The sequence below is a fragment of the Elephas maximus genome, chromosome 7 (genome assembly GCF_024166365.1).
Source record: "Elephas maximus indicus isolate mEleMax1 chromosome 7, mEleMax1 primary haplotype, whole genome shotgun sequence".
Taxonomy (NCBI): domain Eukaryota; kingdom Metazoa; phylum Chordata; class Mammalia; order Proboscidea; family Elephantidae; genus Elephas; species Elephas maximus.
In genome coordinates, this window is record NC_064825.1 from 55,058,578 (window position 1) to 55,071,872 (window position 13,295).

Here is a 13,295-nt window from a genome sequence, read left to right on the forward strand (position 1 = left end):
ATGGGAGTTTCAAATTTTCAAGTCCTGGTCATGTTAAAGATAAGGAAAATGACTCTCCAAGAGGTTAAAATGTTTAGAATCATGCTGGAGCTGAAAGTTACCAAAAAGATCATTTAATTTCAAGTAAGAAGACTGTAGGCTAAGAGAGATGACTATGAGCTAGAGGTCCTTTAGAGTATCACCATTTTCCTTTAAAAACCACAATGATAATAAGAACATTCATTTAAGATGAAAGATTTTCAATAACCTTGAAAACCAATGATCCAGCTTATACATAACTCAAATGTGGCTTTGGTTTGTTTAAAATACATGGAAGAATGTGAAGTTTGTGCTTGTTGTTTTACATTTTTCCTGTACAGAGAGAAACACCATCATATCTGCTCACAAATGAGAATAAAAAGTATATTACCAATTGTAAATAACTTTTACCATCTAAATCTGTCACAGACAACTGTCATTGCCCGTGGTGAGTGAACTGTTCCAAAATATTCTCCCCGTCCTTCCTTGCCTCTGGTCTCCCTGGCCTATCATATGACAGCTAGTTTCAGTAACAATAAATGTTTTATTCCTTTGTCAGTAATCTAATCTTTTTTGGTCAGTTGTTCGTACTTTTCCTCTCTTCTTTGGAAAAGATTTCTGTGAAAAATAACTCTTCTTAATTCAATTCCATTCTGTATGGTTACTTCAGAATTACTAATGTCATGTTTATGGCTTAGTAAATCTGTCCTTGTATTTGGCAAAGATCATCTCAAGGAAATTAATATTCTTTGAAGTGCCAAAATAAACAGGAACCAAATACAGAAATATTTAAGCTGGTTGGATTTCTGATGCTATCACATCCTTCTCTTCAAGGGAAATTGAAGTGGGTATGCCGGCCAGGCTCCAGACAGGAAAACAGAAACCATATCAGTGATTTTTACAGGGAGTATTTAATATAAGGACCTGGGTAAACATGTTTTGAAGGAATGAAAAAGCAAAAAATGAGCATAGAAATAATACGGAGATAGTAAAAGAAGTAGCTTCCATCTCTATGGCTATGGGGATGAACCTCCCTCTATGGTGGAAGCACATTCATTCCTTCCACCTTGAGGCAAATGTCTTTCTGAGGCTTAATAAATGGTATAAATAGATCCTATGTATAGTTAGAGGTGCAGAAATAAAAATACTGACCATTTGAATGTAATTTTTCAATTTAATACCTCAGGGGTTGGAACATCCCCTAGATTGCTCCTATTTACTCTTCAGTATTCTCCTGTACATTTTTCTGGGCTACATTTTCATCCATCAATCTTATTTCATCTTGTCTTATATAGATTATACCTTTTCTTATGTCTTTTCTGTATGAATTTTGCTCATATTCCAGAGTTCTTATGAATTTTTCTTTTATTCAAACATTTTTCTTCTTTTTCTAGGGAGGGGGTAGAGATTGGGCATATGTGCTTACTCTATCTTCCTTATGCATAGCCAATTCTTTTTTTTTTTAATATGAGTTTATTGAGATGTGATTGATGTTCCATACAATTCATTCATTTAAAGTGCTAAAATCAATGTTTTGCCAGTATAGTCACAGGGTTGTATAGCCATCACCACAATCAATATTAGAACATTTTCATCACTCCAATCCGTAACCCAGTGCCCATTAGCAATCACTCACTGTTCCTCTCTACCTCCAGCTCTAGGCAACCACTAATTTACTTCTTGCCTCTATAGATTTACCTATTCTGAACATTCATGTAAATAAAGTGATACAGTAGTTGGTCTTTTGTGGCTGGCTTCTTTCACTTAGCATAATGTTTTCAAGGTTCATCCATGTTGTAGCATGTACATTATTGACAAGTAATATTTCGTCATATGGATATATTCACCCATTTTCTAATTTAGTCAATTATTTATTTACATGAGTATAAACTCATGGATATTTATTTTATATTCTGGAATATAATTCAATAGTGCTTTATCTCGTTCAAATTGTACCAGCTTTGGCCATTGGAATGTCTTTCAATGGGCTCTTGTTTTTCTTTGACATATTCCCGTCAATGTGTGTGTATGTGTGTGTGTTTAGCACTTCCTTCCTTTCTAGCACTATAAGATATTCCAAGTTTATAGTGTATATTTCATACGCCAGTCCTAGAATCAACCATTTATCCAAGAAGCCCTAGTTCCTTTTATTGGAAAATGGTATTAGAAACTAAAATCTGGGTGCTTAATGTGCTTGGATCTTTTTTTTTTTTTTTAATCCAGTCTGACAATCTCTAACTTTTGAACTATTTAATCCACTCACATTCAATGATATTATTTATATATTTGGATTTACAGCTGACATTTTACTTTTTTTTCTATGTCTCTTTGTTACTTTAATGCTTACTTTTACATTGAGTGAATATTTTCTAGTGCAACATTTTAATTACTTTAATGCTTTTTTCACTATTTTTGTTTCTTATTTTCTTAAAAGTTTCTCTAAAGCTTACCATATGTGTCTTATCTTAATTTATATTAACTGATTTATATTTCAGTTAATTTAATTACAGTGAGATATTGAGATGTCACTCCTATATAGATTTATTTCCTCTTCCCACTTTTATACTGTTACTGTTGTATATATTATATTTATATGTTATAAACTCAGCATTACATTGTTATAATTATGAATTTATATAATTTTATGTATTTTAAAGAAGTTGAGAGAAGAAAAGTATATATTTATAAAGCTTTTAATATTAAGCTTATTTACCATTTCTAGTTCTCTTAATTTGTTCCTGTGGATTTGAGTTACCACCTGGTATCATCTCCTAATTCCAATACAGTTTCGGTCCATCTCCTTTTTGCTCTTATTATTGTCAAATGAATTACATTTCTATATGATACATGTCCGACATTACAATTATATGTATGTTGTTTTCAAAATTACTTTTTAAATCAGTTAGGAGAAGAAAAAAGACACATGGATTTATACAATTGCCTTTATCTGCAGTCTTTTTTAATGGATTTGTATTACCATATGGGGTCACTTATCTGAATAGGGTAAATTGAATCCATGCCAATTTGTGATATTGTATAACAGTTTTGCAAGATGCTACCATTGGGGGTAACTATGTGAAGGACATATGGGATCTCTGTATTATCTCCTACAAATGCGTGGAAATATACTATTTTCTGTAAATAAAAAGTAAAAAAAAAAAAAAGTAAAAACAAACACATGAACAAAAAGATAAAAGAGAAATTTCTACCAAATTATATCTGCCTGCCCACTCCATCCAACCTTCTATTTCTTTTGGTGTCAGGTCATAGTGAAAATAGTTCATAACTGATCAAACACTAGGCCCTGAAAGTAATAACTAAGGAATACATTTTACTGGGTACATTTTAGGGTTAGGCTTTGGATCCCTTGGGAAAGAGGACTGTTTGGATAGCCTTGCAGATCTGCTTGATTTTCACACCATAGATTATGGGATTCATCACAGGTGGAATAAGCAAAAACACATTTGCCATAAGAGTGTGTATATAAGGAGGGGCTCTTTTCCCAAACCGATGTACAAAGCACAAGCTAATGAGAGGGATGTAGAAGATAGCAACAGCACCCATGTGGGAAACGCAAGTGCTGAAGGCCTTGTTCCGCTCCTCTGGGAAAGTGATGCTCAGGACTGTTTTAATAATCAGAATGTAAGAAAGAAGAATAAATATGGAGTCCACTCATGCAGTAACTATGAGGGCGGCAAGTCCTAAAACACTGTTGATCTTATTGTCAGAACGTGAACGCTGGATTACATCAGGATGGAAACAGTAGGAATGATGGAGCACATGGCTTCGGCAGAAGAACAGATGCTTAAGAAGCAGGGTCAGAGGCAATAGGACCACTGTTCCGCTGACAAGGATGGCAAACCACACTTTGATGTTTCTGGAATCAATCAAGATGGTGGTATATCTCAGTGGGTTACAAATGGCAGTGACGTGGTCAATAGCCATTACTAGGAGCACCGAAGACTCCATGACAGTAAATAGCTGAATGAAGAATGTCTGGGCAACACAGCGTGGAAACTGATCTGTCTTGCATTGAACCAGGATATGCCCAGCATAGTGACTAGTGTTGAAATACACAAGCCCAGGTCGGTGGTTGAGAGCATAGAGAGGAAATAGTACATGGGTTCATGAAATCTCGACTCAGTGATGGTGACAAACAGGACAATACCATTCCCAGAGAGGGCTGTTATGTAGAGACAGCAGAAGGGGATGGAGATCCAGGCATGTGCAACTTCTAGTCCTGGAACTCCCGTAAGGAGAAAGATCGGAGAAGAGAATGTGATGTTAGGAAAAGATGACATGATTACTATGGAAGGATAATCCTGTTGCAATAAAATGTCCTAGAATGAGAAATGATAATATCATTCAGCAAATTCATCGTGTTTTCTATTAATTGTGGTTAGACAAACCAAATTGGAGATTTTTCCTAAGAGTTTATCCTCTCCTTTCTGCTCCCCAGTTTTGATTTCTTTTTTTTCTGCTATATTGAACTTCCCCTCCATAATTCCTATTTCTAGATTGATAAAAAAGAAAGTGCATCTTTTTTTTTCAAATCACTGGAGCATTTTCGATCCTCTTAACACTTTGACCACGAGCAATTTCTTTCCCTCTTCCTTTTGTGCTTTGTATACAGATGGAGTAAAAAAAAAATTATCAAAATAGTCTGAAAGTACCAAGAATTTAGTGGAAACACCAAAGTGATATTAGTTTTTGAAAAAGTAATATTTATTATTTAATAAAAACATACATGCATTTGAAAGTTTTTAAAATTCTATTGCATTATCACAGAATTTTAGCATACATTTAAAAACATATAGCCTTTAAGTAAATAATTTTATAGAAGTCTAAATATCTTATTTACTATTTCTTGCCCAGTGAATCTTACTCCTGTCCTGCTGTGATGGTCCTAGTCAAGGGTTAATTTCTGCTCTTGATTCTTATGTGCTGTCACTGCAGTTGAGTCAATACACAACTGTTAAAGAAAATTCCTCTGTAACGTCAGCTTCAGTAACTTGTCCTTTCAGAGTGAACTATATTAAGTTTCAGGGCTAAGAGTGAACTGGGTGTGTGGAGACCTGATATCAGACACTTCTCTCTCCAGTAGAGAGCTGCCAATCCTACATGACAAAGCAGTCACTTTGTCTAAACCCAAATACTGAAAATGAATGCATTTATTCAGTTATTCAGCAAATACATACTGAGTACTTGGAACAGGCGTAGGAAATTACACACTAAGCATAACAAAGTCCTTGACTTCAAAATGTTTAGGGTCAATGAGTGGACAGAAACAAGCGAACAGGGAATAATAGAGTACAATGAGAGTGCTATGAGAGCACATAAAGAGGGCAACAAACTCATGCTGGGGGCTAAGGGAAAGTTTGAGTAATGATGTCTAAATTAAGAACCTGAATTCTAAGTAGAGTTGGCAAGCGATGGGCTTGAGGGCCAGATAAAGGAGGAGAGAAAGTGTAATAGTAACATAAGAAGCTTTGGAATCAGAGGACTTAACTTAGACTATTACTGATGCTGATACTTTGCAATGTAGTTAACAGCTATCATTTGTACAACCTCAGTGTGTCAGATCCTATATTACGTGCCTTGTAGAAATTATCTTATTTAATCAGAAAATCATATTATTTATGATTCCAGTTTTTCAGCCAAAGAAGCTAAACATTAGAGATATTAAATAATTTTAACAACAGTAGAAAAACTAAGATTTGTATTCTATTTGTGTAATTTTAAAATTTGTCGAAGTTACATTATGCTGCTGCTTCTCCATGGGATGGTAAAAATTTATAGAATAATGTTAAAAAAAAAGAAAACTTCAGCATTACATATGCATGTGAATTACTAAAATAGAAGTATTCACGTTAGTTTTTTTTACCCACACAGCCATATTAATCACAATTCTTTGGGCTCTTAATAGTCATATAAATACATGTGTAGTAGGGTTCCAAGCACTTAATATTTGATAGATTTGTTTTTCATTTCCTGATTTTTCATTGCGCTATTTAAAAATTTCCTTGTCAATATTCAGGGAAGGCAGAAAACAATTAGCTCCTTACATGTTAAAATTTTCAGACTAGTGCACGTTGTATAATGGGGCCTTCTGGGATAGTGGATTTGAATCATGGATACTTCGATTAGGTTAACTCATTTTTTATAGCTATCAATGACATGTTTAACCTGTTAACTAACTTCAAGTCCATCTTCTGGTAATCAGCCTATCTTGACTATCCTGACCTCTTTACGGGTATTAAAGTCTGTTATTCTGAATGGAGCAACACCATCTCCATTTTGAGGAAAAAAAAAAAAAAAGCTAAAATCTCATGCCCTGATAATGATAAATCACTATATTTTTAGAAAAGTTATTTATCTCCTTGAAGCTCAGCACTCTGAGGCTTTCTGTTATATGTCCCCAGATAGCCCACATTCTATGTTTCCTTTCAAATTAGTCATATTTTTCTTGGTTTTTATGGCAGCAGTCTGGATGAATGGCTCAAATCCAGTTTTGGGGCTATTCCAACTCTCTATTTCTAGCACCACAAGTAATAAATTTCAGATATTATCTAAGGAACCCCAGCCAGATTTCAGATTGACCACATACCCTGGATATTTTTTGTTTTTCAGAAATTCGTAATTTATGGATCTTCTCAGGATGAAGATTAAGCACTTTAGGAAGAATCTCTGTTCTTTACATCTAAGCTGCCTTGAAAAGAATAAAGAATAAGACACTAAGGCCTCTCCGGTTGTAAAATCTTAAATTGAAGGCAATCCAGTAACAGCTTGTCTTTGCCTGACTGCTATAACTTAGTCTTGCATAATACTTCCTTTGATAAAGCCAAATCTCTTGTTGCAAAATGAGCCCACATCAAGCCTTCTAATGTTAATAAATGACCATTGTCTCTCTGATGCCCCCGTGCTTACACTGAGCAAAGAGGATGAGGAAAAGTCTGGGTTCCAATGTCCCATTCTATTCCCAGAATGAAAGGATTTATGAAGAATCTATTCTCAGGTGAGTCACTTACCTGTCAGATAAACCTGTTCCTGAGGGATCTTTCTGGTCAACTGCATTTATTTTTATTCATTTGTGCTTCCAGAGTCACTCTGCGTAAATCTACTTGCTTTTCTATCTGGTTTCATGCAGTAAAATTGCTGATATTGTTGTATCTTTGACCTGTTATGATTGATAATGATATTATATGGCAGGAAAAATATAAATATTGAACAAATATGAGGAGTATATACGTATATATTTTTTACACCTGTTCTGGGAAGAAGACGACTTAAGTCAGCCTATACTCTGGGATTTTAGATCCAATTTGTCCACAGAAAGACCTAAAGATTTTTTTTTTTTTTTTGTCTTCCACACTAGAAATAGAAAAAATAAATTTTAGGTCGGAGATCATAAATAGCAGATAAATGTACAATTGTATCTTGCCATGGTCAGTGGCTCCCAAAACTGGTTGTGCATCATATTCTTCTTGGGAGCTTGTTATAAATACAGATTCTTAGTCCTCATCCCTGGGTTGTACAAATGGTTTACACTCAGTTGCTAACCTAAAGGTTGGTGGTTCTAACCTACCCAGTGGTACCATGGAAAAAATGACCTGGAAATCTACTTCCATTAAGGTTACAACCACACACACACACACACACAAACAACCACAAAAGCCCTATGGAATAGTTCTACTCTGTAACACATGGGATTGTCATGAGTTGGAATCATGGCAACCAATAACACCAGTCTTCATCCCAGAACTAGTAAAATAAGAAATTCTGGGAGCGAGGCCCAGGAATCTGCATTTTAAAAAAGATTTTTCAGGCTATTATTATGTATCTGACCCTGGACCGTAATTCTTAGGTAATCAATCTATGAATCATCCTTTGGAAAACACTTCACAGACAATAGATACTTTCCTCAAAATCTGAATGTCAATTAAATTTTTATATAGTTAATCTTACTTTCTCATTGACTTGTATTATCATTTCAAATAATATATCACATTATTAATTCTCCTTTTTAAGTGATTTCTATCATTTTAGTTTTTTTTCCCACCTAATTATGCTTACATCAAGTAGCTTATGATTTTACCCCATGGTTGAGGTGAAGTAGAAGAATTGTCATTTAAAGTTTCTTTTAATTTAAATTACTCAATGTTTGTGCTCTTTGCTAAGTTTTTTTGTAAGACGGCATCTCTATAATAAGCATTTTAATGAAACTACATGTTTGTAAATTTTATTTCTCACTAAACATTAAGCTGAATTAAGGCAAGAAGCTAATCTTGTTCACATTTATATTCTCAACATCTGTCCTAGTACCTAGTTTAGAGTAGATGCTTACTACATGTTTGGTGTTGGAAGAGGAGTAAGAATATAATTTGGGACTGCTATGTCTTACTCCTTCTATTCTTATAGCCGTAAAACTGAGGATCTTGGCTTAAATTATTTTTTATTCTTAGTCAAATTGGCCTTATACTAGCTTGGGTTAAGTTTCAGAGATTGTGTTCTCAGATTCCCAAAAAGAGCTCTTCAACTACATGGTTTCAAAAAGTCAGAAGTATAACCAATCGCTAGGTAATACAAGCAGAAAACTATGGGGTCAGTATAAGAGAAATTTCTTATGTTAGACTTCCCAAACGATGGAACTGACTCAGTTATCACTGAAATTGTTCAGATGGACTGTTGGACAGCCTACTATGTTCAGTTCAATTCAACAACTATCTATTGACTGCCTGCTATGTGTATTGTGGTGGCATGAAATAAAATCAAGGCATTTTTTTCTTTAGGGAAATTACAGTCTTGTGGGAGCTATAATAATTACCATTCATACCTATCTACCTATCTGTCTATCTGTCTATCTGTCTGTCTGTCTATCATCTACCTATCTACCTACATACCTATCACCTGTCTATCTGTCTATCATCTGTCTGTCTGCCTGTCTGTCTATCATCTATCTATACAAATACACACACATACAGGTAAAGAAGATATGGGTAAAGCATTATGAAAGACAATTTATGGGAAGGAGAGATCAAATTCCTTTGGAGCAATCATGAAAAGTTTAGTAAAGAAGATCATTAAAGGTGAGCCTTGACACATAGGTAGAATTTCAAGGTGGAGAAGTGGGTGTCAAGGTTGAAGTGGAAGCAACAATAAAATCCAGCAACAGGGAAGTTACATGTGTATGAAGGAGCAGCTAGTAGGAAGTTTTTTCTTAGAATGCAAAGTATATGAAGGGACAAAGGAAGATTAAACTTTAACCCTTTCAAGGTCCAGTTATTTTCTGCTTTGAATTTGTCTTTTTTTAAAATACCATGTGTTTTCATTAATGGAAGCATGCTGAGTCATGGAGAGTGTTTAAGTTTTTGGTTGATAATATGGATTTTGAGAAATATTATCTGGTACTACATTGTTACCACAGAAGTTTTAAGATTCTCAGACCCACACTTCGAGGTAACTTGTCTGTACCACCAGACCTTGGTTGCTGATGCTTTTAGTGGTGCCTTCTATTAGGTTACATGCGGAATCTCTGGTTTTCCAAACACAACACACAAAACAAAACCAAACCCACCAGGACCCCCTATCACACGGGAAACTGTAAATATGCTGACAAGGCTTATCTAGGGAAACAAAAGCCAAAAAAGACAAAAATTTTACCTAATCACACTTCCTGGTTGCACTACAATACTTGCAAGACTTATATTCCAGGTATTTTGCTTCAACTAATGTTTCTTTGGTGCCCTGGTGGGACAGGGGTTAAGAGTTCAGCTGCCAACCAAAAGGTAAGCAGTCCTTCAGGGGATCCTTGGAAACCCTATGGGGCAGTTCTACTCTGTCCTGTAGGGTTGCTATGAGTTGGAATTGACTTGATGGCAATGGGTAATGTTTCTTTTGCCTTTCACTCTTACACAAGTCCCCACTGTAGGGCAGCAAATACTTTTGATGGTAAAGAATACTCCAAAAAAACCTGAGAGCTGGAAAAAGTGGATGGTATACCATATGTATCACAGGTCATGAAAGAAAGCTGAACCCAAAATTTAACTACTGTGGACAGGAGTTGTTACTTCATTTAGTTGGTGTATGAAAAATAAACATGGAAAGGATGTTTGTTTATTTTTAAGTTTTATTAGAGCTGAGTATTTTGAAAATTAATTCAAAGTGAATTATTTTGAGCAAAGACAGCATAGAGAGTGGACAGTTAATCAGGTATTAGGATAGGGTAGCTGAGAAATAGTGAGAATCTGAATTAGGATTTTGATGGTAGAAATGGAAAGATTGCCATAGAAAGGATAACTGCCTTGTTAAGATGTTTGAATTGGACGGTGCCTCACTAGTTCTACTCAACTTTAAAACTGCATGGATTTATAACTCCAAATTATGATAAATCTTCACTGTCATTTAAGTAAAGGTTTTTGTGGGAACAGTAATGGTTAAATATGAGTGCCCTTGGAACATACAAGTTTAAGCATGGCTTTTTGAATCTGCTTTGTTTTCACACTGTAGATTATGGGGTTCATCACAGGAGGGCTCAGCAAGTATATATTAGCGATGAGGGTGGGCGCATAGGGTGAAGCACATTTTCCAAACCTGTGAACAAAAGACAGGCTGATCAAAGGGATGTAGAATATGGCTACAGCAGTGATATGAGAGATGCAGGTGTTGAAGGCCTTTTTCCTCTCTTCTGGGGATGCAATACTGAGAACCGAGCGAATGATCAGGATGTAAAAGAGCAAGATAAAGATGGAGTCCACTCCAGCAGTAGAGATAATTGCGGTTAGTCCAAATGCACTATTGATCTTTGTGTCTGAACATGAGAGCTTCATCACATCCGGGTGAAGGCAGTAGGAGTGACGGAGCACATGGCTATGGCAGAATGATAGATGCTTAAGAAGAAGGACTAGTGGTGTCAGAATCACAGTCCCCCTAGTAATGACTGCCACAGCAATCTGTGCAATCCTTGCATGAGTTAGGATGGTAGCATATCTCAGAGGGTTAGAAATGGCCACAAACCGGTCAAAGGCCATAGCCAGGAGCACTGAAGATTCCATGAAAGTGAAGAGGTGAATGAAGAACATCTGGGATAAGCAAGCATTAAAGCTGATCTCCCGGGCATTCAGCCAGAATATTCCCAGGACTGTCACCAGGGTAGAGATGCACAAGCCAATGTCAGTGGTAGACAACATGGAGAGGAAATAGTACATAGGCTCATGAAGGCTGGGCTCAGTGAAGACTACAAACAGGATCAAGGTATTCCCAGAAAGGGCAGTTAAATAGAGGCAGCAAAAGGGGATGGAAATCCAGACATGGGCCCATTCAAGTCCAGGGACCCCCGTAAGGAAGAAGGCTGGAGAGGTAGAGTTATGGAAGATTGACATTGTGGTCTGCAGGAACAGGATTCTCTTGTAAGATCTTGACTTTCTTTAAAATTAGAAATTAAATATTATTTTTAGTTGCGGTTAAACATACATTCAGTAAAGTGCAAAAAAACTTAATAGTATAGCTCAGTGAAGTTTTACATCTGTATGGGTCCATGTGCATAGATCAACTGATGGACCATTATTAGCAAGCCAAAAGCTTCCTGATGCCTCATCCTTGTCCACGTCCCCTCCAACGGTAGCCATTATTCTGACTTCTATTACCATGATTAATTTTGCCTCTTCTTGACCTTTATATAAATGGAATCATACAGTATATACTTTTTTGTGTGTGGCTTCTTTCATGCAATATTATATCCGTGAGAGTCATCACTGATATAAGGTATTTAAATCAGTTCAATTTAATTTTAATTACTTAAAAAATTTATTTGGTGTTTATTATTTTCAATCTTGTATTCTTATCAATCATTTTTGATTCATTTTTTATCCTTCAACTGGATAATAAATTTATATTTGTCAGTATCATCTCACTAGAATAAGGAGTTATTTAGCTAATCTTTGTTTACTAGATTTGTTTGTTCTTGGCAAATATTCATTATATATTTGCCAATTGGTTTATATTTTATTTGTTCTTCCTGAAATATTCTGATTATCCATGATTAGAAATTGGCCTCAGAAATTATTGGCCATGTTTACCTTGGAATTTTAGAGTTGTTGAACTCAGATACTAAGTACAATTTTTATTTACCCCATTTAGGAAGAAATGAAATATTCTGGGGTCACTATGGGTCGGAATGGACTCAAAGGCACCCAACAGCAACAATGTAAACCTAAAGAATCCACTTCAATTAATGCCTATTCATTCTGCCTCACTACGTATGTTTACTAAAAGAAAGATGCTTCAGTTCCCATGAGTCTGAAGCTTGATATTCTTTTTAATCTATAACCCTAAAACACCATTTTGTTTAACAGTATGGAACCTGCCTCTGAGTCATAATAATAAGGTGGCAAATAATCCTTCTTTTCAACATGTATTGCTGGCCCTTAATCTGTGCTTTGATCTCTTAAAGGATTACTTGGATGTATATAATATTGTGTGAACGATCATGTTCCATACAATATCTAAAGTATTTTACATAGGTTATTTCATTTGAGTCTCGTGACAAATCTACAAAGAGGTATTATTAGTAAAAAAGAAAAAAAAAAAGTACAGATGCATAAATTGAGGTTGAGAAATTTAGGTAAATTCCCCAAGATCATCGTACCTGAAGGAAGTGAAACATGGTATAGTCAGAGAAAATATGACTTTAGACCTTGTGTTATTAACAACTACACTACATTATAATTCTACTTCAATTAATAATGTGAAAGAAATATCTATATGTATAAATATCTTAATTTATGTAAAATTTCTGTGGTTTATAGTTGAAATTATTTTATTTCATGATGGCATATGTATTACCTGTTACTTAAATAAATTAATGAGACTTGTTTTTAGCAAATAATAGGTTCTTAAGTATACTATTGAATGCTATAATTCAAATTAATCTCTTGTGGAAATAATATTCATTCTAACAATGAAGCTATTGCTCAAAAGATATTTTAAACTTCTTTAGGTTTTTTTTTGTTCCTTTAGAAGCCATACAAGATCATTTACATTAAGTTTTTTTATGCCCATTTTATATAGTTTCTATTATCTTATTTGATTATGCATCAGGATGAAAACTAGTTTGACTACTTCTCCAAAGATATCTCATGCTTTCACTTCTATATGCATTCTACAGTCTACAGTTTTTATTTATTTGGTTTCCTACTTTAAAGTATTTATCTTTATTTCAGACCAATCTCATAACATTTAATCCATGTAAACAACTCTTTGATTTCTCCACTTGGATGCCT

The 13,295-nt window shown here is 35.0% G+C and overlaps 1 protein-coding gene and 1 pseudogene across 1 annotated transcript; both read right to left on the reverse strand.

The window, feature by feature from the left end:
• Positions 1–3,369: 3,369 nt before the first annotated feature.
• On the reverse strand, positions 3,370–4,319 carry LOC126079927 (olfactory receptor 51F2-like; annotated as a pseudogene).
• A 6,132-nt stretch (positions 4,320–10,451) lies between these two features.
• On the reverse strand, positions 10,452–11,411 carry LOC126079928 (olfactory receptor 51F2-like). The gene has a single exon (XM_049891283.1). The coding sequence runs from the start codon at positions 11,394–11,396 to the stop codon at positions 10,452–10,454; it is 945 nt and encodes a 314-aa protein (XP_049747240.1). The 5' UTR covers positions 11,397–11,411.
• Positions 11,412–13,295: the final 1,884 nt, after the last annotated feature.

Coding starts and splice junctions, on each gene's coding strand:
- LOC126079928 (XM_049891283.1), bottom strand. CDS start 11,396: ATGTCAATCTTCCATAACTCTACCTCTCCAGCCTTCTTCCTTACGGGG.